We start from the raw sequence: 27,739 nt of genomic DNA on the forward strand, positions 1-27,739 counted from the left end.
TCCCCTGCCTCTGTCTGCCCCCCTGCCCCGACCCCGCGCTCCCGACACTCGCACCATCCCCGCGGGCCCCGCGCTCGCCCGCCGCTCCATCTGCCGACCCGCCCCCGACCGAGGCCGGGACTGGAGCCGAAGGGTAACGCACGCCTCCGGGCGCCTTCGAGTTGAGGTTGAGACGCCGGGGGGCCCCAGGACAAATAGTGCTCCCGGCGACGCCCCTGCAGCGGAAAAGGATAACCGGGGTGCCCCTGGGCCTTAAGGTGCCTCAGTTTCCCCTGATTGGCCCTCGGGCCCACCTGGCTCTCCGTGGGCGCTGCGGCTTGACAGACCCCGCGGGAGCGGCANGCGAGGCCGCGAGGCCCAGTGCCCCCGTGTCCTGTCACCTTGGGCCGCGGGCTCACCTTGCACTAGTCTGTAAAAGGGGTCCAGCGGACCACCCCCACCCCCCAGCGCCTTCTCGTGCAACCCCATAGACAAAGGACCTGGGATCACTGAAGGCGGCAGCCCTCCGTGGCTCACCGTCCTAAAGGGTTTGTGGCCGGTTTTTGTGGCATTAGTCACCCCTGGTTCCTGCAGGCGGGCACTATTGCCTGCGAGAAGTCGGGGGCACCTCCCCCCCCTTTCAGGGAAAGAAATTTACATCCTTCGAACAAGGAAACGTTGGTGTCCCCTGACCTCATTTAACACAAGGGAGCGAAGCCTGCTGGGAGGTGCCGGAAGCCAGGCCTCCAGCCCCTCTGGCTCAGCCACTCCAGCACCCAGCATAGGGCCGAGGCCCCCAGGAGCCAGGTGCTGGGCACCTGGTCAGGGTGGAGCCTCAGCTGTGCTGCACACTTGGGGTGCCGGCTTTCTAGACCAACCTCTGCTGAGAGGTGGAGGTCTACTGGCCCCAGGGACTGCCGGGCTTTGCCTGACATCTGGCTGGAAGCTGTTTCAGCAAACACAGCCCTAAACATAGCTTGTTCCCACACCGTGGCAGGAATAGAACTAGTGGCTCCAGAGCGCAACCCACACACGCGATGGAACAGAACGACTCATCGCCTCCATGCCTGGCAAGGGAGGGAAGCAGGGAGGCAGCAGGCTTCCCCAGCCCCCAGCTATTCCCTTGGCTCCCCCAGGGAACCCCTGCTGCGTCTGACTTTCCTCCCCAGCCTCCTGCTTCTCCCTAGAGGAGGATTCATGTTTGGGTGGAGCTGCAGGCCCAGGACTCCCAGGATGGGGTGTGTGTGTAACTTCAAAAATTGTGTTTATGTGCATCTTTCCCAGCAGCTGGCACAGCGGTCACCAAATTCTCAAAGGCAGCCACAGTGACGTACCAAGGTGCAGCCGGGAGCAGGCTGGGCCCAGAGGCAGTCAGGTCTGCAGGCAGCTACCACAGAAGCAGCAGGCAGCCTGGGCCTTGAGGATGAGTGGAGAGCAAGGTGAAGAAAGCAGTTCAGAGGGAAACAAAAACAGGCTGATAATGGTGTTGAGAAAAGGGAACTTGAGGGTTCAAGAAAAAAAAAGGAGCTGCCCAAGGGGAAGGGGGAGGGCCGGAAATAAATGTGACCTGGCCTCCCCTCTCCACCTCATAGCAGGGATCGTTCCCTTCACCTCAACTGCTGTAACTGCCCAAAGGAAGGGGGGTTTATTTTTCTTTTTTAAACTGGTGTTACAATTTCTGAGGGAAGGGAAACTGAGAGCGTTTGATGGTTCAAAGCAGCTTCAAGCAGGGAAGAGGGAGGGGCACTTCCTTCATCTGACATTTTAAGTGCATGGGTTGGAGGGGGGCCTCTCGCCAGGCTGGTGCACCGGCAGGCAGGCCAGGCCAGGCCGGGCAGCACCATGGAGACCAAGGTCAGAAGCGCCCCCACCCCCACCCCTTGCCCAGCCTTGCCGGCTGCCAGCCAGGATGAGAGAGAAGGGTAGGTCTGGCTCTTAGGTTACCTGCTCTTTGGGTATTAGTTCCAGTGGTAAGGGGACACTGCACAGTCATATTACAAAACAAAACCCTCCAGCTGTTTTCCTGCCAAAGGTAAGCCTCTTCTGCCTGGACTCCTAGCAGCCTGGAAGTGGTCCCACATGCGGAACGGCTGGTCTTCAGCAGCTAGACCTTTCCAGCCCCAAAGTGGTTTGATGGCCACAGGCTAAAATGAATAGTCAGGTGCTGCATCTATTACGGGTTTTAAACTGGCATGTTGTGAGGCTCTCTAATGAAAGCGGTCACAGGCGGGCTTCCCCATGCACCCATGGGACCACTCTTGGATGGCAGAATGTGGCGCTGAAGGACTCCTGTCTGAGCCTGTAAGGCCAGCACACAGCAATGCCACTCTCCAGTGGGTTCTCTGCAACGTTTAATTTGTTCTGGCGATGAAACTAACGCGGCATAAGGACGTAAGTCCTCAGACTAGGCAAGACACTGTGGCCTTGGAGAAAGCCTCGAGGCGCTGGCAGGAGGCAGTAAGATGGTGCAAAAGGGATGGGTTACACAGATGACCTACGGGAGGGTTTTAGGTGTTGGGGCACAAGCGATGAGACGGATGAGGATGGACTGCTCCAGCCTTGACCTGGTGCTTAACAAGAAAAAAATGCCCTCCCCTTCCTTCAGTTATCAGGGAGAGGCCTGGGGGCTGCGGTTGGGGGCAGGTGGCTTATTGCTTGCCCCTCCATGGACCTACAGGATCTGAGAACAGAGGGAGAGAATACAATAGGATGGTAGGACAGTGAGAGTGAGAAGAGGAAGTCACACAGTCCCCAGGTCGAGGAATCAAACCCTGGGCTTGGCCTTTAGCCTTCAAGGGCCAGGGCAGCATCTCTTTCTTCTGAAGAGGTTGCCTGAGCTCCCAGGATGGAATGTCAACTTTCTGGCCTTGGATCACCAGTTGCTGGGATTCCCTGGGGTCTCAGAAGTCCTGGAGCAGTAAAAAAAAAAAGAAGTTTCTCTCCAAGAATTTCTTTCCCAGTGAGTAAGCGGCCAACCCTCCTGGCAGAAACGTCCTTTCTCCCCAACCTGCACCCGGGAGGGTGGGAGTGTGGTCGGCCCTCAGAAGGGCCCGAGGCTCACATGTCCCGGGACGGAGAACATGCACCTTCTTCGGAGGCTCAGAACTCCCAGTCGTCCACCTCCAGCTCTTCCAGGTTTGTTACCAGGCCAAAGATCCCACTGTGATCCTGAGGCTGACTGCCCTCAAAACTGGTGATGGGGGTGACAGGGCGAAGTAACTCAGGCAAGGCCTCTGACGCGCGCCGCTTGATCTGAGGGAGGAGAGACAGTTGAGGGGGTGGATCCTGTTGCTCTGGGTCCCAGGATATCATCGGGCAAGAACCATGGCCCCATGACAGTTGGGCTGTTAGAGCCAAGAATCTCCATAAGAAGAAGGCACAGTGCCTTTAAGGGGCTTCAGAAGCCTGGGCAGTTCTCTGATTCAAACAGAGGAGGAGAGAACACCTAAGGACCCTGAAGCTGAGAGGGTTGAGGGTCATTAGAAGCAGAGGCAAGAAGAAAATCCCAGGGAGCCTCGGGAAAGTGCTACCATACCTGCTTGAAGAAAGAGTGGTTCAGGAGGGTGCTGGCACTTGGTCTGTGGAGAAAGGGGAAGAGAGCCCAGCATCACCCCTGCGCCCCAGACTTCCCAAATCCTGATGCTCACACCTTATCCCCAAGCACCCTCCGCTTCTTCCCTCAGCTCTCGGGAGAAACACAGCCAGAGTTACGCAGGCCACTTCTTAGCAAACCATAGGGCTGATCCCTCTGGCCACAGAGGCTTGGGACTCCTCCAGGAACCCAGCCGTCCAGAGAACAGATGAATCCTCTGAAACCCTGCCTTCAACCTCCCAGGCTCCCTCCGCCCCCCCCAAAGCCCGCTCCCAGCCCAGAGGAGATACCTTACATCTGGGCTGCGCTGAAGGCACTGCTCCACAAAGTGGTGGAAGTGGGGGGAAAAGGTGCGGTGATAGGGGTGGGAGGGCGAGTCGCCATTGGAGGTCCTGGGGGTGCTGGTGGCCAGGCTTTCACTCAGGCCAGAGTTGGCCGCTGAGCGCGAGGTGCTCATGGTCAGCTCCTCGGCAGGGATGGTGCTGGTGTCCAGCAGGCAGGGCACTGTGCCATTCAGCTTCTCCAGCAGCATCTGGGAAGGACAGAGCCAGGACGCGGGCTGGAGGGGTCCCCTGGAAGTCTACCGAGTTTCTTCACAAATACACTTGTCCCAGTATACAAGTGTGGTTTAGGGGAGTAGAGAAAAGAAAAGCGGAGTAAGTCTAATTTTCCTAAAGGTATGCTGGCCACTGGCTCCACAGCCACACCCCAGCTCGGCCGAAGGGAAGAGAGGACAGGGCCTGCAAGAAAGGGTCCCAGTCTTCTCTCCGGTGCGTAACATGTCTTCACGTCCTTGTAACTGTAGCGCACTCACCCTAGGGTGAAGGTGGCTGTCAGGTCGTTGTCTTTGGAGCCCAGTCCCAGTCTCTTGTGCCCCGGTGGTTCGGGGGCGGGGGGACGGGTTACACAGTGCCCGCCAGGCACACCCTGGGTTGTCGCTGCGGCACGCTGCGTGGGAGCAGGGCACCCAGGGACCGACTAAGCTTGGGCAGCTGTGCCACAAAGTCCTCCGACTCCACACACGCAAAACCAGCCCCAGCTTGGGGATTGCTTCCCTTAGGGTTGTCCTGAACTTCCAGGCCAGAAACCAGAAGTCTCTCTAGAGCTGTGCTGTCTAATGTGGTAGCCCCTAGCCACATGTAGCTATTTATATTTACATTAATTTAAATCTGGCTTAAAATTCAGTTCCTCAGCCTCACTGGCCACATTGTAAGTGCTCAACAGCCCCAGGTGGCTAGTGGCCACTGTACTGGGCAGCACAGATAAGAGAACTTGGCTGTTACCTCAAAAGGTGCTATTGAATAGTGCAGCTTCTGTACCTCTCATTCACGTAGCCATTTACCTTTCCTGAGCACTCTCTGTGACTGTCTTAGATTTTCCAGACTTCTTACCTAGGTTTCCATACCCTCCTAACGAGTCTGCTAGATCTAATCTACCTGCTATTGTGATCTTTTTGAGATATGTATCCGATGTTATCGCTCCTGGGCTTAAAAGCCTTCAGCAGTTCTCCACGAGGTTTGGGACAGGAACCAAATGCCCTGGCACGGCACACAAAGCCCTTCACGACCCGCCCTGGCTTCCTCCTCCAGCCACATCACCCAGCAGCCCACCCTAAGCACCTGTACTTTAGCTCTTTGTAACCATCTATTCCCCAGATCCTCTCCCTTTTTGACTCCAGGTCTTGGCATGTGGTGTACTCTGCCTAAGTTTTCTTCTAGTTCCTATTCTTCACACGGTTAATTACTATTTGCCTTCAAGACTTAAATGTCACCTCCTCCCAGAAGCCTCCCTGGGTCTCCTGCTCTACAGAGCTCCCCTCTGGCCACTCTCTAGCTGCCCCTATTCCCACAGGACAGTCTGTAGGTTCAAGGGACAGCCTCACTCAGAGCCTCCACCCCTCCACCCCCTCCCAGTTCTAGATTATGCTCCAGGTTCTTAGGACTCAGGTAATTCTTGCCAAAATGACCCAAGTCAGATTCCCAGACTTGATAAAGCCTAGATAAGCCTCTTCCCTGGTCTGTCTCCCAAAGGTAGACTATGCCACTGGCTGTGTGTACCAAGGAGTGGCCAAAGGGCAGTCATTGTAAGGGGCATGAACAGATGTTGAACTTGTAGGCTGGAGGTTCCAAAGGTATTGGCCACAATATGGTAGCACAGAACCCGAGAAGTCTGAGAACTCTAAATTAGAAACTGGCCTTCCGGGTATATTTATCAAGGTAGGAGGACATAACATATTTTGTAAATTTGTGAAATACATCGAAGTAGACAACATGGTATGTGCACCTCCATTTGCACACCTGCTCCAGGCCCTGCGGCCCTGCAACAGTTGGTGGTGGGCTTGCTCCTGGGCTCCCCTCCCACAGCAGGGGAAGGCAGCAGGGGGCGGATAAGAAGGAAAACAGGAGGAGGGCTCACCTGGGTGGCAGGCATATCCTTAAAGGGGACATGGCCATTGGCCAGCTCACAGGCTGTGATTCCCACACTGTAGATGTCAGACTTGGCATCATAACCCTGAAGATTCTAAGTCAGGAGAAAAAAGCCACAGATCACTCTGTGCTTGTTCTTAGGAGAGAAGGGCATGGGGCAACATCCGAGGAGAGGAAGACAGTGCCTGACTCAAACCCCAGCCCACTTTCCTTGCCTGTACTACCGAAGAGTAGCTGATACTGTAATGGAATGAATGTCTGATGTTGTGTAACAAGCAGGGAGAAATGTGGGTCCTCATACTCCTGCTTAATGGAGGGATGTGGAGAGCACCGAGTATTTCCAGAATGCTCACTCTTCCCATAAGGAAGGTCTCTGAAGGGAACTGAAATAGCATTAGGTCCAGTTGGGACCCCACAGAGGAGGAAAAACCACCATCTGCAAGGGGCACATAACGCCCACACTGAGAGGCCTCCCAGGTCCACCGGCCAGCAGGGAACCCCTCCCTCTGGAACCCCTTACTCCACTCAGAATCAGAGCACCCCCATCTGGGGAAATTCCTGAAGGCTCCCTCGGGAAACTGCGAGTTGGTGAGGGACAGGGACTCTTTGGGACTCAGTCTACAAACCTGCTGGAGGACCTCTGGGCTGAGCCAAGGTAGAACCTTGACACTGTACTTGGGAAAGTCATGGACCACACGCTGCCGCTGCCCATGGCTGATCATGCTGAGATTGCTGCGTAAACCAGACAGGTAGACCTTCCCTTCTGAAGAAATCAGAATGTGGCTGGCTTTGACGCTCCTGGGGGAAGGGGAAGGGCAGGAAAGGGTGTCATGGGGCCACAGGAGCCCCTCAAGTCACACACCTCTGATCTTCACATACCGTGTAATATTATATATAAACACATTTTGACATAATACATGCATACAAAAAGAAAATAGCATGACCTGATTTATATACCACCAGATTTTAAATCTTTATATTTTGCTAAAGTTCTTTTATGCTCACAGACCACTGCTTTTAATCTGTGAGTATTCTTGTAAAACAGATCATAGTTTGAAATGCATATATTTTCAGTTTACCTAAAGGTACTGTGTTGTGCATCCCATCCTTCCTTCACTCCTCAGTGCTGTTTCTAAGATCCATCTGTGTCACAACCAACCTTTGCTTCTAATTGCCACCTGCACTCTGGGGCAGGATCGAATACTTCTATCACCCCTTCTTCCAGGAAGGAACACTGACGCTGCCTCTAACCACCATGGATATGAATTACGGCATCTACATGTATCCCCTGCGGGGCCTGTGTGAGGATTTCTTTGGGGCGTACCCCCAGAGCAGCACTGACGGCCCCAGTCCCGAGTGACCCTGACTGGCTGCGTTGGGCCACCTTCCACTGTGCGGACAGATGACCCCACTCACCACACTAGGCCTCAGCCAGCCTCCAAATTACACGGATCTCAGGGGTGTAGGCTGACATCCTCTTGTTTAATTTGCTTTTCTGATTCTTGTTAGATTTGAGTGTCTGGTCATATTGACAGTCCTTTGGGTTTCCTCTTTCATAAACTTAAAACCCTTTGCTCATTTTTCTGTTGCTTTGCTTATCCTTTTCTTATTGATTCACAGGATTTTCTTGATACTAATCTCCCAGGTGTTCTAGACACAGCTAACATCTTGCCCGCTGTCACCCATTTCTTAATTTTGTCCATGGTGTCCTTTTTTGGAGAGAGGTCTTTAATATTGATATAATCAAATCCATCATTTTTTTTGTCTTACGTTTTATGCTTCTAAAATATCTAGACATTCTGTGCCTCAGGTCACAAAAATATTTCCTTCTGTTTAAGTCTGTAGTTTTATATCAGAGATTTAGGCCTTAATCCATCTGAAAAGTGCTCCTTTGTATGTGGAGTTAGGTAAGGGTCCAGTTTCATTATCTTCCCTACTGTGAGCTTCTCTCCGTGATACCATCTATTACGTAGCCTGCCCTTGCCCCAGCCTCTCAGCATAGGGCTGACTGTGGGGCACACACTCGAGTTTTGGTGGTCCAAGGAAGTGGGGTGCAGAGGGCCATGCCAGATGTTCTTCTCACACAGCACTCAGGACCAAGTTGCTCAGTAAAAAGAAAGTCGGCATCGACAGGCTAAATGCCCTATCTACCAAGTCAGAGGCAAGTACAAAATTCCAAGCCTTGACTTTAAACTCTGACTTCACTAACTTTGGTCAACCTTCCCCACCCTTCCCCTGTTTACTTGAGGGCTCCCGGGCACAGATCCCTGCTCTTGTCAAGGGCGATTATGCCTAAGAATGCACCTGTGTACGTATCCCATGTGGTGGATGTAGTCCAGGGCCTTGAGCACCCCCTGCAGAATGTAAGCAATCGCCAGTTCATTCATGCCATCCATGAAGTGTGTGCAGATGAGATCCTTTGCAGAACCTGAAGAAAAGGATTGTGGGGACACAGGGAAGGGTAACAGAGAAGGGAAACAGACACATGAACCAGCTGACAAAAGCGCTCTCAGAGCACCTCTCTGCCAGGACCCCGTCCCACTCACCATATGCCATGAATGATGTGACAACCCACAGCTCATTGTCTGCGATAAAGGTGGCTCGATATGGCAGGATATTGGGATGGCTGAAGAGTTTAGAGACATGAAGCTCCCCCTGAAAGCAACGGTAAGTGGAAGTCAGAATCAAGGGGCGCTGAAGAAGGATGCTCAACATGAAGGTGGTGGCATGAATAACATGGGGTCCTAGTCTTTCCTGGAGCTCTTCTCAGAGTCCTGGGAGCAGCCCAAGCAGGTGGCCACCCACATGAGAGAAGTCAGGCTCTGCTATCTCTACAGGGAAGCCAGCACTGCTCTCCCAGCTTCTGCCTGAGTTTGGCTCCACTAGCCATTCTTAGCCTCAAGAAAAATTCCCACCAACAGGGAAACTGCTAACAACACAGCAGAGGGTCACAGCTCACCACATCGGGAATGATGAGAACCAACAGTTGACTAAAGACGTATGAATAAGCTTAGCTCAACTTCAAGGGCCAAGGCATAGAACTCCGCTTAGGAGAAGTGGAGAAGAGAAGAAAACAAAACAAAACAAAAAAAGAGGGGCACCTAGGTCAAGCATCTGACTTCAGCTCAGGTCATAACCTTACAGTTCATGGGTTCGAGCCCCGCATCGGGCTCTGTGCTGACAGCTCAGAGCCTGGAGCCTGTTTCTGATTCTATGTCTCTCTCTCTCTGCTCTTCCCCCACTCCCACTGGCGTGCTCTCTCTTTCTCTCTCTCTCTCTTTCTCTCTCTCTCTCTCTCTCAAATAAACATCAAAATAATTATTAAAAAAAAAGAAAAAAGACGTTTTCCCATTATAAAGGAAAATGTTATAATCGATAGGACAAGGAAACAAAGTATTAGAGAGCAAATGCTAATGACTAGACAGCTGAAGGTATTTCTCCAGAAACCTGGGAGCAAGAAAGCAGCTACAGAAAGTGTCAAACCTATGGGATTTTAAAATAAGTTTGGACAAAAGAACTATGGAAACTCTGGGGTCCTGACCTCTGGGACATGAGCTAAAGGCCAAATAGGCAATACCTTATTCCTGTCTGCTGCTCCAAAGAATTTAAAAAAGAATCCTGAAGTCCAAAATGCTCTATAATATACTCAAGATATCTTTTTCCCAAATAACTAAGCTAGGACTGACTTTTGGTCCCATCCTCAGACCCACAGAACTACTCTGAACACATGAATGGGTATTAAGAGCACCATCAGAGGAGCATAAATTCAGGGAAACACTGTGGATGAAGAAGAAGGGTAGCTTGCAATCAACCTGCTGAAAATACACTGGCCCAGGCCTTGAATCCAAGGAGCTCCAGTTGCAAGCCTGCATCAGGGTGGAACCCAGTACCCAGCCAGCTGCTCTTAGATCTGTGGTCTCCCCTGCTTAACAAGAGGTCATTTACTTGCTTCTCCCCAGGCAAACAGGACAATGAGAGCCAGAAGGTGGCTGTGGTGGCAAAGCAGGCTGCCCTGAATCTGGAACAAGACTGCCTGGGTTTGAATCTTCTCTCTACCACTTACTGGTATGTGTGACTGTGAGCAAGGTACTTGGCCTCTCTGATAGTAAATAAGTAAGTAAATGAGCCACAAAGGCATCTTTGGAGAGGAAGAGGGGACTCTAAATTGGCCTGAGCAGAATTACAGATCTTAGTGACAAATGTCCACGATTCTTCATTAAGAGCTTCTGTTAACTTCCTGGTTTGGTCCACTTTTGTTTTCTGCCAGCTATTTTCAGAAGACAGATGTAAGAAGAGATGCCTTGTAACTATGACTGGAACTAAGAGCCCACCCTTGAAGTGTCCCAACACATTTTATTACCTGCAAGAACGTCACCATCTCATTGGAACAAGCTTCCAGGTTAATCCTTCGTACCGTCACATACTCTCCTGTTGGTTTGTACCTTGCTAGATTCACTGTCATCAGGTCCTCAAATCCTTTGCCTAAAAGAAAAGAGGAATTTCATGAACAAGGACAACAGCAACAGAGGAAGCCTTAAAGACACTTGATTTAAAAAGAAAATTCAAGTCAAAACTTTCACTAACTGTTCCCCTTGTGGCAGACATGTCTCTATTTTTCTCCTATCAGTTCCTTCTCAGCCAACCACTTGAACTGACTATGGCCCAGGACATCAAAGGCCTGAAAGAAAAAACTGCAAAAGAACTTCTAGTAACATGATCTCTTTTCCCAGATTTGGAAGACAGAAGCAAAGGAGAGCCACAAAAGCCAGTTTTATCACCCTGGGTCCTGCTAACCAGCTGACAGCCTCTGGCACATGCTGATCTGGGGATGCAGAGGAGGCCAGGCCGTGCCCAGGAGCCTGAAGGTAAAATAGCAGTCCCTGGACTTTACCTATGACAGAGAGTAGCTCATAGCGCCCTCCCTCCGGCAGGAAGCTACTCATGATCTCCTGTTTAGACAGGGATGCTATCGACTCTGAGCTCGCCTCATTGGTCTAAAGAAAAAGAAAAATAGGTTAATAAGAGAAAATAGGGTGTGGGATGGGAGTGGGGAGGTGGTAATTTAGATTGATGAGGAGACTGGCATCTAAACATACAAATTCTGACTTAGGGTCAAAGAAATAGTTCCAGCACTATTCGATGAGAAATGTAGAACACCAGATATTCAGTGTAGTCATCAGCACTAACATCAGAGCCAGTAAGTGTGAGCACCATCTACGAATGGAGGTGAGGGACAGGGTCGGTTCCCAGCCAACTGTTGATTTGCTTGCCCTTTTCCAACAACGGGCTCATTTGCTAAAAACTATGAAATTCTTACTTGGGGAAAGGATGTCTGGAGAAAGCCATGTTTAGAAAAGAGGGATGGGAAAGCGGGGGGTTCTCTTGAATTTCCTGCTGCACTGGAGTCCTATTTTAAGGTCCTGACTACAAGACTCCAAAGGTCACATGCTGAATCTTGCTATAGGGGAAATTTGGCCATAAGAAGTCTCTTTAGCAAACCAAGAGCCTAGACCAATCATTCTCTGACATTTTCAACCAAAGCAAGAAAATAGTCAACACATAGGGCTACAGGCAAGTCACAGAGCTGTCAGGTGTCAGCCATCACCCCAGGCAGTGGAAGTGACCTGCCTCCTCATTCCTGCCTTCAGTGAAGCTGGACCCAAACCAGTTAGGATGTGGGCATCATACCTCTGGCCTTTGAGATCCTGAAGGAAAAGTGCCCAACAAAATTGATCGCAGACCAACAACTCTCCCTTCAGCTCAAAAGGCTCAGTTTCCTTTTTCCAGACCTAAATTTATTTGTGTGATTTAGGGGCCATATTTTTCTTTCTTTTGGACCCTCTTTCCTACTGAAATGGAGAACCTTAGGCCAGCTCAAATTTCACATGCTATATTCCTAAACCTGACCTCTAGTTTGGAAAAGGTCTTTGTGAACACATGAAAGGCCCCCCACTCAGCACTAGCCAGAAGAGAGGGAGTCAAGAATGTTCTGCCATGGTGGTACCTCCTTGCTGGGGGTCCCTGACATTTCAAGTGTATCTGGTTTCAAAGAGTTGATGGAACTACCAATGGGGAAAGAAACCAGGTGAGGTTCTGCCTCTTGCACCACTTACTATGACAATAAGAGGAATCTAGTCAAGCAAAAGTAAGCCCTATCAGCAAACTTAAATTCAATCAGCTTTTTTATATTTCCAAGATTCTTCCATATTGTTCTATCTAGCCATGCTCTACACCCATGTTGTGTCACGGTCATCTTGTGAATATACCTGCTTACCCATTCCAGTGTTGATGGGCTTTTTGGGTTGTTTTTGGTTCTGCTATTATGATCTGTGCTATTAGAAACCCATTTGAATGTGTCTCCTGATGTGTATATGCAAGAGCTATTCTAAAGCTTATACCCAGAAACTGAATTGCTAGGTTACAGAATATATGAATCAACTTTATGAAATAATGCAAAATTGTTTTTCCAAAATGGTTAAACAAATCTACGTTGCCTCCAGCACTAGATGTATGTTCTCATTCATACATTTTCCCCCATCGCTTTGTATAACCAGACTTAATTTTTGCCAATCTCATTGTGAGTTTGATTTATATTTCTGTGATTGCTAATGAAATTGAGCATCTTTTCATGCATTTATTGGCCATGTGGGTTTTCTCTCAGGTAAAATTGGCTCTTTGTGTCTCTTGTCCATTTTTATATTGATTGTTTTAATGTAAGATTTCCCCAAAGTAGGCCCCCTGGAACACTGACCTTGGCAGTTAACACATATAAACCGTTTACACATCAAATTAAATGAGAAAATGAAGCATTCTCTCTTATGGAGAATCACAAGGCGTGCTCACATATAGAGGCTTCAAGAAGTTTTGTAGTAAGGAAACTTGTTTAACTTTGTTTAACCCAGCATTTCCCAAATCTACTTGTCCAGAGAACCTTTTGTACCTCATACTGTTAAATTTGGGAAAGATAATTTGAGAAAGGCTATTCTATTTTATTATTACTATTTTTAAAATCCTTGTCAGATAATTTGAACATCTGATTCACCTCAGTGTTCACATCTGTTGACTGTATTTTCTAATTAAGCTCCAATTATCCTGGTTCTTGGTATGAAGGATTTTTTTTAAAAAAATTATTTACTTTTGAGAGAGAGAGAGAGTGCAAGCAGGGAGGGGCAGCGAGAGGGATACACAGAATCCGAACCAAGCTCCAGGCTCTGAGCTGTCAGCACAGAGCCTGACATGGGGCTTCAACCCACGAACCATGAGATCATGACCTGAGCTTAAGTTGGACACTTTAACCGACTGAGCCACCTAGGTGCTCCTGGGAAAGGCTATTTTAAATAAAACATATGGTATTATTCAAAGATGAAGGGCTCAGGGGCCAGAGAGAGGCAGAACTTGAACTCAGGTCTATCACTTGCTCTGTGACCCTGGGTAAGTCACTCTAAATTCTTGGGATCTCTGTTATCTCATTAACAGAATAATTCCCAGTTTATCGTGTTGCTGCGACAATTAAATGAGATAAAGTATGTAAAGATCTTAGTGCTACGTGGTGTCTCATAGGTATTCAGTAAATGTGAATTCTATTCTTTTCCTCCCTCTTTTGCTGCCTACTGTTTGGTCACTGTCCTGTTCAACAAATAAGATGGAACAGAGAAAATGGAGAAAGCAGAGAATCCTGAACAGAGCCTGGTCAATAGTTAAGGTTGGCCTGATTTTGACTTTTACTGTTATCTGTTTTCAAATGCTCTGAAAATACATTCTAGGATCATTTACAGCCATTGTGGCTTCTTGACACTGTGGTCTTTTTTTTTTTTTAATGTTTTATTTACTTCTGAGAGAGAGAGAGGCAGCGGGGGCAGGGGAGGGTCAGAGAGAGAGGGAGATATAGAATACGAAGCAGGCTCCAGGCTCTGAGCTAGCAGTCAGCACAGAGCCTGACGCAGGGCTCGAACCCCACGAACCGTGAGATAATGACCTGAGCCGAAGTCGGACGCTTAACTGACTGAGCCACCCAGGTGCCCCGACACTGTGGTCTTCAAAATAACCTCAAGATACTGGTTACTGTATCCTGAGTGCCTCAGCCAGGTGAGAGATACACAACCATGGTACAAAACGGAGTAGTAATTTGAGTAAAAAGTCCAAACCAGGAGCTCTGAAATGGTAACCCACCATTTGTTTAGAATTTACTAGCTGCAAGCTAAATTAGTCTTGAGACCCACCTTAACTTTACACCTCTCACCTCCTGTGCGTAATCTAGTTCTGCAGATCCTGTTTTCTCAAGTATCAATCTACTCCTCAATAAAATCGGTGTCATCAGTTAACACAAAACCCAGGGGGTGGCTTTCAGACCCAAAGTCCCTACTCGGATCTGTGAGTATCCACATGATTCAGCCCCTGCCTACTTCTAATGACTTCATCCCTTACCACATCCCCTTGATTTGCTACACTTGACCCATAGGAACAGGTACACTTCAGTCTCACACCAGCAGTCCCTTGGTTTGGTACATTCTTGCCCTACTCCTTCTCGCCCTTGCTATTTTCTCATAGCTACTTCTTCCTTATCATTGAGCTTTCAACTTAAATGTCATCTATGCATTGAGGACTCTGAGCAGAAAGTAAAGTAGGCTCTCAGTCACTTTATTATGTCATCTTGTTTTACTTTCCTCACAGTAGTTATGATTGTGTTCATTGATCTGTTGCTTGTCTCCTCTATTAGAATGTAAGCTCCATGAGGGTCCAGATCCTGTCTGTCTTGCCAGTTTGGTATTCCCAATGCCTACAGTGATGCTGGCACATAAGATCATTTTAAGCAAGTTTTAACTGAGAAGGTTTCTTGTCTGTGACCTTGCTGACATTGCCATGAGCTCAAGAGGACAGTAGGGTACATGTACCAGCCAGTTCCACTGGAGACAGAATTCAACATAATGACCTATATTGGAAAAACCAGCCCTCATGCAACACACTTACTGGATCACCTGCTCCTAGGGGCACTTTACAGATCAGAATCTGGGACCTGCATGTGAGAAAGTACTACACTTTTTAATAGGCAGAATCTAGAACCACTATATATTTGAAGGTCTTCCCTCCTCTGATCTCCAGGCAAACTCTGTAATATTTCTCTAATTTGAAAAAGGGGCTATGAAGGACAGTTGGAGTTGTGAGTTAAAGTGCTTATTAAAGGCATTTTAAATAACTCTCTTGGGAGAAACTACTGATACTTTTTTATTACCTACAACCCTCCTCCTTGCTAGGAGTGCATATAAGACATGTTGTTTAGTAGGCTACACACTAAAGACACACACTTGTTGAGCCTAGGTATGAAATGATGCGTTAAACTACTGATATGATTAGTATTACTCTAAAGTATTAGTTTTAGGAAGTAAAATTCCTTAGGTAATGGGGAATATGTGTTCTTAGCAATCTGGAATTGCAGGAGATGAACTTGTCTCTTGGTTACTGTCCCCATCTCACTGGGAACACTCCTAAAATGGGCGGTTTCTACATTGCGGATGTTCTAGAAGTCTGAACTCAGAGAGAAACCGATCTTTATTTAGGAAAACAAACAAAGACAATGTTTGGAAAGAAGAGGTCTGGTGTGCTATCGCCACAAGACAGGCAGGTTAGTTCAATAGACTGTTTCAGAGTTAGAAAAGGCCAAAATTCAGATGAAAAGGATGAAATGTTTAGTCCAGTCTCTTTAAACACAGCAAGGCATAGCTTTATTAGTGTGATGTATAATCTCAAATTGTCTAGAGAAACTAATTCTAGTAAAGTTTCTTCTTAGTCTTCCCCCATCAAGAAAAGCATTGTTGTTCATTTGGAAGCATTTGAAAAATACATAAGCTATAGATATCCAGAAAACACCATAAAATAACTTTGTTTAAAGAGTTTAAAACAAAATACAAGAGAGCACACAAAGACCATATTTGTGAAATGCTACAACCAACCCCCCACAGGTTTCACACAGGATAAGTCGTGGCATAACACTGGCAGCTGTGAAAATATAAAACTTAATATAAAATGGGTATTCTCTTCTGGAAAAATATTTAACTGATCGTATAGGGAATGTTTTTAGTCTCCTGACTGGAAACTATTTGGATGTGATAGAGAGGTACTCCTGACTACAGCGCAGCTAAAGCTTCACTCAAAGAGAAATTCCTAGTCAGCGTCACTACCCTTCTGCTGTTGGGGCTGTCTGCCAAAGGTGCAGATGTCTGTCATCTGAAAAGAAGAAGTTTATTTAGAAAAGGGTTCTTATCCTCTCTCTTTAGAAGACACTGATTCACATTATCAAAAATAGCTTAGTACACTGTGCACATCTGTGCATATGTGGTGTTATTTACTTTGGTAAAATAAATAAAAGAGTAGGAAGCAGCGCAAGAGTCTTCCAATTTTTGCCAATTAAAAAAAACCCACTTTCTGTTTTGTACTTTTTAATATGGGGTTTTGATTTTAAGGCAGGAGATGTGATGTACTGCCTATAATCTAGGGAGAGTTCTGAATTATCTCTGCAGACTGAAATCGATCAGCAATAGACCAAGGATGAAAAATGTAGTACCGCTAGCCACTAAAAGATAACCACATCTTAGATTGTTGAAACTATCCTTTTTTTTTTTTTTTTGGATGGGGCCCTGGGCAGTTGGATTGGTAGGGCTGGGAAGGGGAGGAGACCTTAATCCCCAAGAGAGAGGTAAAAAGTGCCTGAGACTTTTTCAGCTTTTAAAGTACAGGTTGAAATCTTTCCAGGGTGAAACCTGAATTTCCACAAGTAAAAGAATTACACTACAAATAAAACTCAATGAGATAAGCAAAAACATTAAATTATAAGCCAACAAAAAACCCCCACAGATTTCCACAAGAAGTCATCCCCATGCAACAGCCATAGAGCTCAAGCCTAGAAAGTCACTTACTTTTCTCCGAGTGTCACCCGGAGGCTGCTCTGGAGTAGAGAAATTGATTGTTGGCATTTTGTATTTAGCAGAAGACACATCCACATTCAGAAAAGCAATTATTACACTTAGGACTACATTTATTAATAGAAACCACTTAAGAGTCATTTTAGCAAAAAGTGTCTGCAGTGCTATATATAAACACATACATGTAACACACATACACACACACAAAGAGAAACACAGTAAAAACACAAGACAGAGAAGGGGTTTTCAACATGAATCTGCGGCTCTTGAAAACACGGCAAGACTACTATACTATGGGTATTCTTCCGAATATAACTCAACTGCTATAATCCCAGTCTTACATTTACTTTCCATCAGCACACAATGTTACTTTCAGCACACAATGTCACACAAGACTCTGACTGGTTTCAGAGTCTTAGACTGTGAACAAAAAATTCATTATAAAGTTACAGAGATGGGTGGCTATTTCCCAGAGTACAGAGGCTAGAAAACAAGCTTTAAAAAAAAGGCAAAAAAGGTTTTAGCAGCAACTTGCACCTGTGAGACCATAACCCAATTAGATTCACCAGTCACATACATTCTATTCTGACTACAAATAAAGCAAGGGCTTTCTGGGCCTCTGCTACTCTTTGATGAAAATAAAGCAAATGGCAACTGAAATAACTTTATGCTCTTAAATCAGACAAATTCTGTATCTGTGCTTTTTATTTTCTTCACCTATAAAAGTGAGAAAAATTATCAAAGTAGATTTTTAACTGGAAAGTATTGGAATGATTGCACATCTCCAAATATCTTAAATTAGAAATCAGAGCATCCAACTGTATTGTTAAAGGAGATTGGCTGCATAGTAAATTAGCCTCGATTTTTTCAAAATAACAAATTTTTTTTGGTTTTCTGGTATATAAGTGGCAGATACAGTTGTTTAAGACAGTTTGTTAAAGGTAAGAAGCCACGTGAATAGATTAAAAGAAATCAAGCCCGATCTAGCAGAGCAGAAAGCAAATTCCAAGTTGTATGATAATATATACTTCATCAAGCTGTAAGCAATATATAGCATAATCTCTTCACTCTCCTCAGATCAGAGATGAGGCAACTGTCAAAAGACCACCAGAGATTCCACATTCAAGACGCTGAAACCAAAATCCCTTCATTTAGTTCACATATCCTGGAATATTTTTAACTAATTAATTGTAAACTGGACTTGCAACTCAATTTTCATCAGTGCCAATGTTTACTTTTAAATACGGTATCCCTGTTAATGATGAGAAGAAAATGAGAACAGGACCAGAATGTCGTAGTTTTGTTCAATTAGCTTTTTTTTTCCTTTACTGTGCAGCTAATTTTTATTCTTCAGAACAAAAACAAAGACAACTCATCTTTTTCTAAACTTTTCTAAACTCTCATTTGTCTAAAACATAACGCTTTGATAGAGGTCGCAAATAATACTCCTCTGGAAGTTCTTTGAATGGCATTAGGGAAAATAAATGAACAGGTACCATCCAGTAACTACAAAGTTTGTGTTTTCAATGACTTGAGCCTAACCTCAGGGTATTCTGTTTGGATCAGTCAACCAATACGCTCAATCTGATTACCTGTTTCTTTAACTACAGGAGCTGAAGAGCGTGTCTTTGGTATTCAGACACATAGAATGGGGCTCTACTCTTATCTGTACAGAAAAGAATTTTCTTTGCCTTAATTTAAGATTGCAGTTCTCAAAAAGGCTCAATTGGAAAATAGCCAAAGGCAAATGCCTGGTCCTGTTAAACCTCAAAGTTGCAAGGCTACTTCCGAAATCAACATGTGGATTTTACAACAGGAAGTTAATATTTTTGTCCTGACAGATTTTTTTCCTTAGTTCTCTTAAGTCTCATAATTTCTACCACAAAAAGATGAGTCAACTAGATTGATTAGTAAAACCAGAATTTTTATATCATTGCTACCATTGTCCTGACTATAGTTTTATTTTTAAGATTTTCAAGGTTAGGAGCTTTTAAGCACTTAATTTTTTTCCTTTAAGAATATGTATTTCAACTGAACAAATACTTAGAAGAAATAAATATGCCTTTAAGTAAATACTGACTTTCTAACAATGAAGACAGGCCAAGGTCAACTGCCAGATTAGTCCTCAATCTTTGGGAAACCATGGATTCAAAATGGGGCCAAACAAATGTAACACCTGCCCTTAGAATTGTAATTTCTATAAACTGATTTAGTCAACAAGAGTAGTGACATTTTTCCTGAAGTGATGGCTAAATGCCATACTGTACTTACCTCCAAATAGTTCCAAATCTCTTAAGCCCTCAACAATGAACTTTTCCGAGACCCACCGCTAAAGAGGAAAACCCCAAAGAGAATTAGTATTTCTTCCAAGCTACAAGAAATTAGCTATCAACCATTAGAGAAACAAATAAACTACAAAACCAGAATCATGCAATACAGTTAAGAGGCATTTCTATAGAAAAGTTGTAAAAAAAATCTTGGATTTAAATCGACTGAAAACAATAGGTTAATTCCTTTCTCTATTCTTCTTTGCCTAATTTGATAAATAGTCCTTAAATCTCACAGACAGATGAGAAACACGTAGGACTGGCCCTAAAAATGAAGAATGCTTTGTCCTTCCTATATATACAACCACATTCTAGTTCCAGTTTACTCATTCGATGGCTATTACAGATGCTTTGGATCATGAATGCCAATGTAAAAAATACTGCTGAAATTCATTAACAGAGAAAACAGAGATGAAGCAGTTTTTCACAAGCCTCTATTAGTTTGTAAAAGAAAACAGTAAGCTGCATGTTCTTTCATCCACTAGGATTTCTGAAACATCATCACCACATTTACATTTTCTATCAAGTTTACAAGGACCTAACTAGGATCACCAATCTGTGGTTCACTTTACTATCCTATTTCCAATGAGTACTGGATTTCCTTAATACTGATCAGTGGTCCGGTTTCACATGAACCAGGCTAGGTTGAAATAGAAAAGAGGCTCACATGTAAAAGTAATGGAATCGAGATTGTATTTCACTTAAGGACTGGTGTTAAAGTTTGGCTTGGGGGTATTCTTTCCACCTGGCAGAGTTCAGGCAAAGGAGAGATTCTATTTTTTCCTCTTAATTAACACTGAAGTTTACTCTTTCCAGTACAAATTATTCTTATATACACAAACAAAAGAAAAAAGATTAACACTCAGAAATAAGTTTCATAATATAGTTCATGAATTGGAACTTCAACATCATTCTCTGTCCTTCTCTATATCAATTTTTTTCTAAATTAAAAAAAAAGGAACCCCCCCAAAGTAAAAACTTGGTATAAAAAATTCATATGTACTATATCACAAAATATAATGTATACTTTAATATTTAGAGAAAGTGGTATATTCATGTGTCACAGCATTTATACCTTGTTACAAAATTTCAAAATAATAACGACTGCATTTAGAAATTAAATACTTGATAATAAATAAAATACAATACTCTTTTATGAAATCATGGAAGCTATTATAAAGAAGCTAACTCCAGTGTTTGTTGGGGTCATTTTAGCTGGTGAGGTTTTCATGTTCAAAGAGTCTCCAATTAAAACTTCTGATTATACTTAGAAAACATGTTTCAATAATTACAATTTGATACTGATTTTTAAAACACACAAACTCATTGAAAATACAGAGGAAATGGGCAGCTTATTAGTGATTGCACAGCTCCAGTGAAAAGGGCCACAGATTCATTTAATTTTGTCTGACCGATATTCATAAAATAAGCCACCTGTTTCTTTATCAGACAAGCTGGTGGGTGTATCTGGTGTGTCTCTGATCAGCCTCTGTGCCTGCAAGCTCTTTCCCCAGGAGTGGAGGCCACAATATCTGCTTTAGTTCCTACATCCCTCACTTCTGTAGGATTCTGAGCATCATATAAAAACACCATCTACAATATCTGCCAAAACACATTGCTTTACAGAAAATAAAAATAGTAAAGACAGAAGAATAGAAACACTCACCCTAATTCGCTCTGGTTTACTTACAAGAAAAGACATGAGTTCCTAATGTGTAGACCTACTTCAATTTCAAAAACTTAAACCTAAAAGGAAAACATAAACAGGTTGGATTAGTCAAGTCTCCTTTTATAGAAATGCTTTTTGATTAACAAAAACTTACTATGAGTCTACCATTCAAAGCGCTGTACTAGACCTACACATTTCTAGATTGCAACGATTTGTTTAGAGAAAGTTTTGGTGACAGTAAAACTTGATGTACTGGCCAAACACATTCTGAAATACTGCAATCTCTGTAAGAAAAGACAGGTTTGTTATTATATGATTTCTTCTTTAATTTTTAAATTTCTCTTGACCCAATTCTCCACTAATTCTTTCCTAGAAGCAATTACCTTCAGTTCTTTTGGCTGTTTCTGTTTATCCTGCTTTTATTATCATTCTTAAATAATGTTTTATGGCCATGATTTATCGACTTGAGACAGTTATCTATTAACTTCACTACTGTGGTAGATGATGACCAAGCTCTCTTATATCACCTTCCTGCCTTCATTCTCCCAATATAATTCTAGCATCATATTGATTAAATCAGTCCATATTTACATTGCTATGACTGTGGAAACATGGTTCAGAACTGAGGCAAACAGAGATGACCATGTCTTTCTTGTATGCCATTTGTTTTCCTAGAGTTAATAATGGTTTTATATGTTTTTTTCACTTGCTTGGTTTCCCATATAGCTATGGTTAACTTTTTCTGAGTACTTCAACATCTCTGCTGTATGTTTTATCAATATATTTTATCATACGGGGTGCCTGGGTGGCTCAGTGGGTTAAGCGTCCAACTTTGGCTCAGGTCATGATCTCACAGTCTGTGGGTTCGAGCCCCGCGTCGGGCTCTGTGCTGACAGCTAGCTCAGAGCCTGTTGCCTGCTTCAGATTCTGTATCTCCCTCTCTCTCTGATCCTCCCCTGGTCTCTCTCTCTCTCTCAGAAATTAATAAAACATTAAAAAAAAAATTAAAAAATATATTTTATCATACATTCAAACTCATCCATTCCAGTTTTTCCCTGGAGATTGTCTTTCCAAGGTCCTCCATCCCCCTGCTGCTGTGGGGTTTAAACTCACAACCCCAAGATCAAGAGTCGAATGCTCTCCCGACGGAGCCTGCCAAGCACCCCTGCACTTAGCCTTTTTAGTGTGGAAATCTGGATCTTCCAATTCTGAGAAATATTTTTGTATTATTTCTCTGATAATTTTGTCTCCTTCACTTTCTCTGTTTTCATGTTACAGAATTCCTAATCGTTAAAGACATACTTCTAGAATTACCTAGAATTAATTTATGCTTGTTTCACTTCCATTTTACAACTCTACTTTCCAAGAGAATTCTTCAGCTTTATTTTCTAACCCTTCTACTAATTTTTAAATTTTGGCTACACATTTCCAAGAGTTTTTGCCATTTCTTGAATGTATCTTTTTCCATATCATCTTGATTTTAAGTTTGCTTAATTTATAGTTAAAAATTATATCTAGAATGGCTAAAAGCATAATACATCATGATCATAAGGGGTTTATCTCAGAAATGAAAGACTGTTTTAACATTAACAAATGAATCAATGTATACAAACTGTCCTTATCCGAAGTTGTTTGCAAATAAAAAACAACCAATTTAAAGGAATTTTTTTAAAAATGAATCAATGAAGGGCACTTGGCTGGTTCAGTTGATAGAGCATGCGACTCGATTTCGTTGGGGGGGTGAGTTCAAGCTCCATGTTGGGCATAGAGCTTACTTAAAAAAATCAATGTAATTTTACTTGATTAAACAAAGCAAAAAAAATACAATCATCTCAATAAGTGGAGAAAAAGCATCTGAAAAAATTCAACATCAATTCATGATTTAAAAGAAACTCTCAACTACAAATAGTCAAATAGGAACAAGAGAGAAATAGAATTTACCAAGTCAACTTGGTAAAAAATAGTACGAAAAATGTATTGCTAACATCATACTTTTTAAAAAAGAATTAATGAGTTCCCTCTAAGAACAGAAGCAAAACAAGAATATCTGTTCTCATCATTTCTGTTTATTATTGTACTGGTGGTCTTGGCCAATGCAAAAAGGAAAAAAGAAACAAAAAGCATACAAATTGGAAAAGAAGGTATAAAACCTTTTATTCATAGACAAGATGATTGTATACATAGAAAATTATAAATATTTTACCAAAAACCCATTAGACCTAAAAACACGAATTTAGAAAGAAGGTCAGTTACAAAACACAATTATACTTCTATGTACTAGCAATGAATTATTAGAAAATGAATTTTAAAAAAGGAAACTTTATAGTACCAACAAAAACAAAATAATTAGGAATATTTGTTTAAATTATGAATAAGATCTATGTTTAAAATTATAAAACTTTGCTAAGAGGTATTAAAGATAAGCTAAATAAAAGATATGCTATGTTCATAGATTGGAAGGCTCAATATTGTGAAGATGTCAATTCCCTCTACAGATTCAGTGCAATCCCAATCAAAATCCCAGCAGACTTTTAAAAAGAAATTGATAAGCTGATTCAAAAATTTATATGGAAATACAAGGGATCTAAACTAACCAAAATAATTTTGAAAAAGAACAAAGTTAGAAGACTTATGTTACCTGATCAGATTTACTTTAATGCTATAGTAATCAAGACAGTGTACTTTGGTCTAAGAATAGATAAATGAATCAATGAAGCAGAGTAGAGAATCCAGAAATAGATCCATGCATGTATGGTCAATTAATTTTCCAGAGAGAGGACAAAGTAATTCCATAGAGAAAAATAATCTAACTTTCTTTCTTTTTTTTTTTAATGTTATTTATTTATTTATTTATTTTTAGGAGAGAGAGAGACAGCGCGAGCAGGGGAGGGTCAGAGAGAGAGGGAGACAGACTCTGAAGCAGGCTCCAGGCTCTGAGCTGGCAGTCAGCACACAGCCCGACGCGGGGCTCGAACCCACGAACCGCGAGATCATGACCTAAGCGAAAGTCGGACGCTTAACTGACTAAGCCACCCAGGCGCCCCTCTAATAGAACTTTCTATCTATTTAGGAAAAAATGAACTTTGACCCTTAACTTACACCATACACAAAAATTAACTTGACATGGATCATAGAAGTAGAGAAAAAGTTAAAACTAAATAAAAACAGAAAAGAAAATCTTCCTGATGTTGGGATAAGTAAAAATTTAAAAAAAAAGATATCAAGAGCATGAAAGGAAAAAGAAAAATGACAAATTTATGAAAATTAAAAACCTCTGCCTTTGAAAGATACCACTAAGAAAATGAACAAGTTCACAGAAAACAGTGTATGTGTGTGTGGCTGGGTGGGTAGGTGTGTGTGTCTACAAAACATTTTATATACAGAATATGTAGAGAACTTCTACAACTCAANACTAAGCATGTGAAATGATGCTCAACATCGCTTGTCATCAGGAAAATGCATATAAAGCCACACTGAGACACTACTATATACCTACCAATATGGCTAAAAATAAAGACTGACAATACCAAGTACTGACAAGGATAGTTACCAAGAGGAACTCTCATACATTAATGGAGATGTATGGGGATAGGGATACAATGTAGTATAGCCACTTGGGAAAATAATTTAGTAGCTTCCTCTACCAAAAATTCCACTTCTAGGTAGTCTATTCCAAAGAAATGAAAACATATGTTCACATAGACATGTACATGAATGTTCTTAACAGCATTATTCTCAATGGCCCCAAATTGGAAACAATGCAAATATCTATCAACTGGTACATGAATAAACAAAATATGGTATATATACCAGCGGAATACTACTCAGCAGCAAAAAGGTACAAACTACTGATACATAAAATAATATCACATTAAGTGAAAGTCAAATATAAGTCTACATATTGTTTCCATATACATGAAGTTTTAGAAAAAGTAAAAATATTATGTCAGAAAGCAGGTCATTGGTTGCCAAGGGTAAGATGAGGGATCAACTTCAAAGAGACCCATGAGAACTTTCTGGATGATGAAAATGTTCTATATTTTGATTACATGGCAGTTACCTAAGTATATCTGTCAAAACTCAACAAAACCATTAACTTAATGTAGGTATATTTTATTGTAGGTAAATTACATCTCAACAAAAATGATTTTTAAAATCAAATGACTAGGGGCACCTGGGTGGCTCAGTCAGTTAAGTGTCTGCCTTCGGCTCAGGTCGTGATCTGATGGTTTGTGGGTTCAAGCCCTGCATTGGGCTATGTGCTGACCACAGAGCCTGGTGCCTGCTTTGGATTCTATGTCTCCCTCTCTCTCTCTGCCCCTACCCCACTCACGCTGGGTCTCTCTTTTTCAAAAATAAATATTTAAAAAAATTTTAATTATAAAGTAAAATGACTAAAATAATCAGAAATGCTTTTGAATAATCTAGAAAAAAAACCTACCACATTCCTCCTTTTTTTTGAGGTGGGTTGGGGTTTTGAGGGATTGTGGTAGTGTATTGTGTAGCAATGGGAATGGCACTTAATCAGATACACAGAGTTCTAGGAATCCTTAGAAATGCTTCAGAGAAATCAAAGAAATAGTTTTCAATCCAGGGGAGAGGAGGCCTTTCAAAGTCATCTATAGTTTTTTTGTTTGCTTTTATTTTTTTTATTTTTTTAAATCAAATTGTATTTATCCTTACCCCTATCCTAACCTTCCTATAGAAGATCATCACCATGTTGAGAATCATTTATCCTGGCATGAAATAGTAAACATATTGACTGAATTTAAAAAAGATTATTAGAATGCATATTATTTAATAACATTAAACATAAAGCATCATGCAAAAGAAATTTAAGAGGAAACAAGGTCCACATCCATATGTAGTCTACAACAGAAAGAAAACAGAATATTAATGTAGATGAAAAGATGATTTTTATCTGAAGGAACTGTCTATGCTCTGGAAAAATATTAGAAATAAAGTCAATCCCAAAACACTGTATAAAGAACTGGTCCTAGAGCACCACACCAACAGCTTCATTAATTATCTGAACCATTGGTTCTCAAACCGGGATGTGTTTCAAATTAACTTGGTGGTTATAAAAACCTATGGATGCTCAAAGTCCCACCTTCTAAAACTTTAAACCAGGGATGCCTGGGTGGCTCAGTCGGTTAAGCGTCCAACTTCAGCTCAGGTCATGATCTCACGGTTCATGTGTTCAAGCCCCGCATCGGGCTCTGTGCTGACAGCTAGCTCAGAACCTGGAGCCTGTTTCAGATTCTGTGTCTCCCTCACTCTCTCACCTTCCCCTTCTCATTTTCTCTTAGAAATAAATAAAACAATAAAAAAATTTTTTTAATTAAAAAAAATTTTAATTCAGCAAGTTTGGGGAATGCGCAAGTAGAAATGGGCAATTCCTTATGGTGTTCAGCAAAGGGAAAAGACAGTTACTATAAGCTGGGATGGACATGGATAGTTTTATGGAAGGGGTGAGGCTTGAATGTCAAATACGACTTAAAGAAAACAGCAATTCCAAGCATGAAATAGTATTAGTCTAGTGCATACTTTGTTCTGTCCACACTGGTATCTCCCAGTCTCTAGAATACTGCCTATCACATGGTAGGCACTCAGTAATATTGAATGACCAACCAAATATACTGACAAGTGTGTTAGCACTTTGCATATTCTCTCCTCTTAATGTGAGGCCACTTACAGGAGCACAACTCCACGTCTATGACAATGAAGAGGCCTTATGTGCTTGCTAGAGTATGGATTTTCTTCACCAGGCAGCAGGAAGCCACTGTAGGTTTTGAAAAGAAAGGTGACAAACACAAAACAGCGGTCTAAAATAGTGTCTCTCAAACTTTATTGTGCATTCAAATGATTTGAGGATATTGCTAAAATTGCAGATTTTGATTTAGAGGTCTGGAGTGGGGCCTGGTAGTTCTAAAAATCTTCCAGATGATGGTAATGCTGCTGATGTGTGGACTATCGTACTGACTAATGTTTGAGAAGCCTTGTTGGAAGGAACATTCTAAGGAATATTAATCTGCAAAGGGATGGGAGGAAGGGGAGGTGAAAAAAACCCTGAGAAAGGAATGCCAGTTAGAACACAATTACAGTGGACCATATTTGGAGTGATAAGAGGCTGTAGCAGCGGGAATAGTAAGAAACAGATGGATAGAGGAGAAGGAAAATAAAGAAATTATATTTAATTAGAAAGGACACCATAAGTCATCTAGCCCATCCTCCACTCTTCAAAGGAACAGTTTTTACAAACTGTAAGGTTATTTAGCCTCTGCTTGAAAACTTCCCCCGCAAGAGACTCACTATTTTATCAGGGAACCCATTCTATTTGTGGACAACTCAGATGACTCCTGATTTTTTTGTGCCCAAAGAACTGGGAAAGAGTAGTGTGTCAGTGACAAAACAGGAAACTCAGAGGTGGAAGTGGTTTTAGTGGAAAGATGAGTTCGAGTTTTTAAATCATAACGAGGTTGAGAAAGTAGTTATACATCCCAAATGGGAAGATGTAGTAGTCAGTTAGAAAAGTAAGACTGATACTTGAGAGAGACATTAGAGATGGCTATGTGCACTTGGGAGTTAGCAGCTAAAGCTCTACAAGTGACAAATTCACCGAAGGAGAAAATGGGGAGAGAAAAGCAGAAGGCTGGGAAGCAAGCCTTGGGATAGGTTCATACTTAGGACATGGTGCTTGAAGCCAGGTAGGAAATGGAGCCCAAAGGAAAATATATAAAGATTCTGCTTCCCCTCCTGGACCAGTTTTGCTCCCCCAACCTGGTTAACTTTGACCTGTCACCCCTTAGTATTCATCTCAGGTGTCCTGG

General features: G+C 43.0%; 1 protein-coding gene across 9 annotated transcripts in view; it reads right to left on the minus strand.

The window, feature by feature from the left end:
• Positions 1 to 2,313: 2,313 nt before the first annotated feature.
• STRADA (STE20 related adaptor alpha) overlaps positions 2,314 to 27,739 on the minus strand; it is a 26,986-nt gene continuing 1,560 nt past the window's right edge. For 2 of the 9 annotated variants that reach the window (XM_077780300.1, XM_077780303.1), the window contains exons 2-13: positions 20,907 to 20,986; positions 19,185 to 19,242; positions 16,908 to 16,936; positions 10,889 to 10,991; positions 10,358 to 10,479; positions 8,544 to 8,652; positions 8,302 to 8,425; positions 6,624 to 6,795; positions 5,987 to 6,091; positions 3,862 to 4,103; positions 3,515 to 3,557; positions 2,314 to 3,231 (exon numbers count right to left, since the gene is read on the minus strand). In XM_077780300.1, the coding sequence (XP_077636426.1) occupies positions 3,079 to 3,231; positions 3,515 to 3,557; positions 3,862 to 4,103; positions 5,987 to 6,091; positions 6,624 to 6,795; positions 8,302 to 8,425; positions 8,544 to 8,652; positions 10,358 to 10,479; positions 10,889 to 10,991; positions 16,908 to 16,936; positions 19,185 to 19,242; positions 20,907 to 20,942 (1,296 nt within the window). In that variant the 5' untranslated portion in view covers positions 20,943 to 20,986 and the 3' untranslated portion in view covers positions 2,314 to 3,078. Of the gene's footprint in view, positions 3,232 to 3,514; positions 3,558 to 3,861; positions 4,104 to 5,986; positions 6,092 to 6,623; positions 6,796 to 8,301; positions 8,426 to 8,543; positions 8,653 to 10,357; positions 10,480 to 10,888; positions 10,992 to 16,907; positions 16,937 to 19,184; positions 19,243 to 20,906; positions 20,987 to 26,604; positions 26,692 to 27,739 lie in introns of those variants that run through there. The other 7 variants (XM_077780302.1, XM_077780305.1, XM_077780304.1 and 4 more) reach the window with 7 other exon arrangements.

The sequence above is a fragment of the Crocuta crocuta genome, unplaced genomic scaffold (assembly GCF_008692635.1).
Source record: "Crocuta crocuta isolate KB4526 unplaced genomic scaffold, BGI_CrCroc_1.0 scaffold288, whole genome shotgun sequence".
Classification (NCBI taxonomy): Eukaryota; Metazoa; Chordata; class Mammalia; order Carnivora; family Hyaenidae; genus Crocuta; species Crocuta crocuta.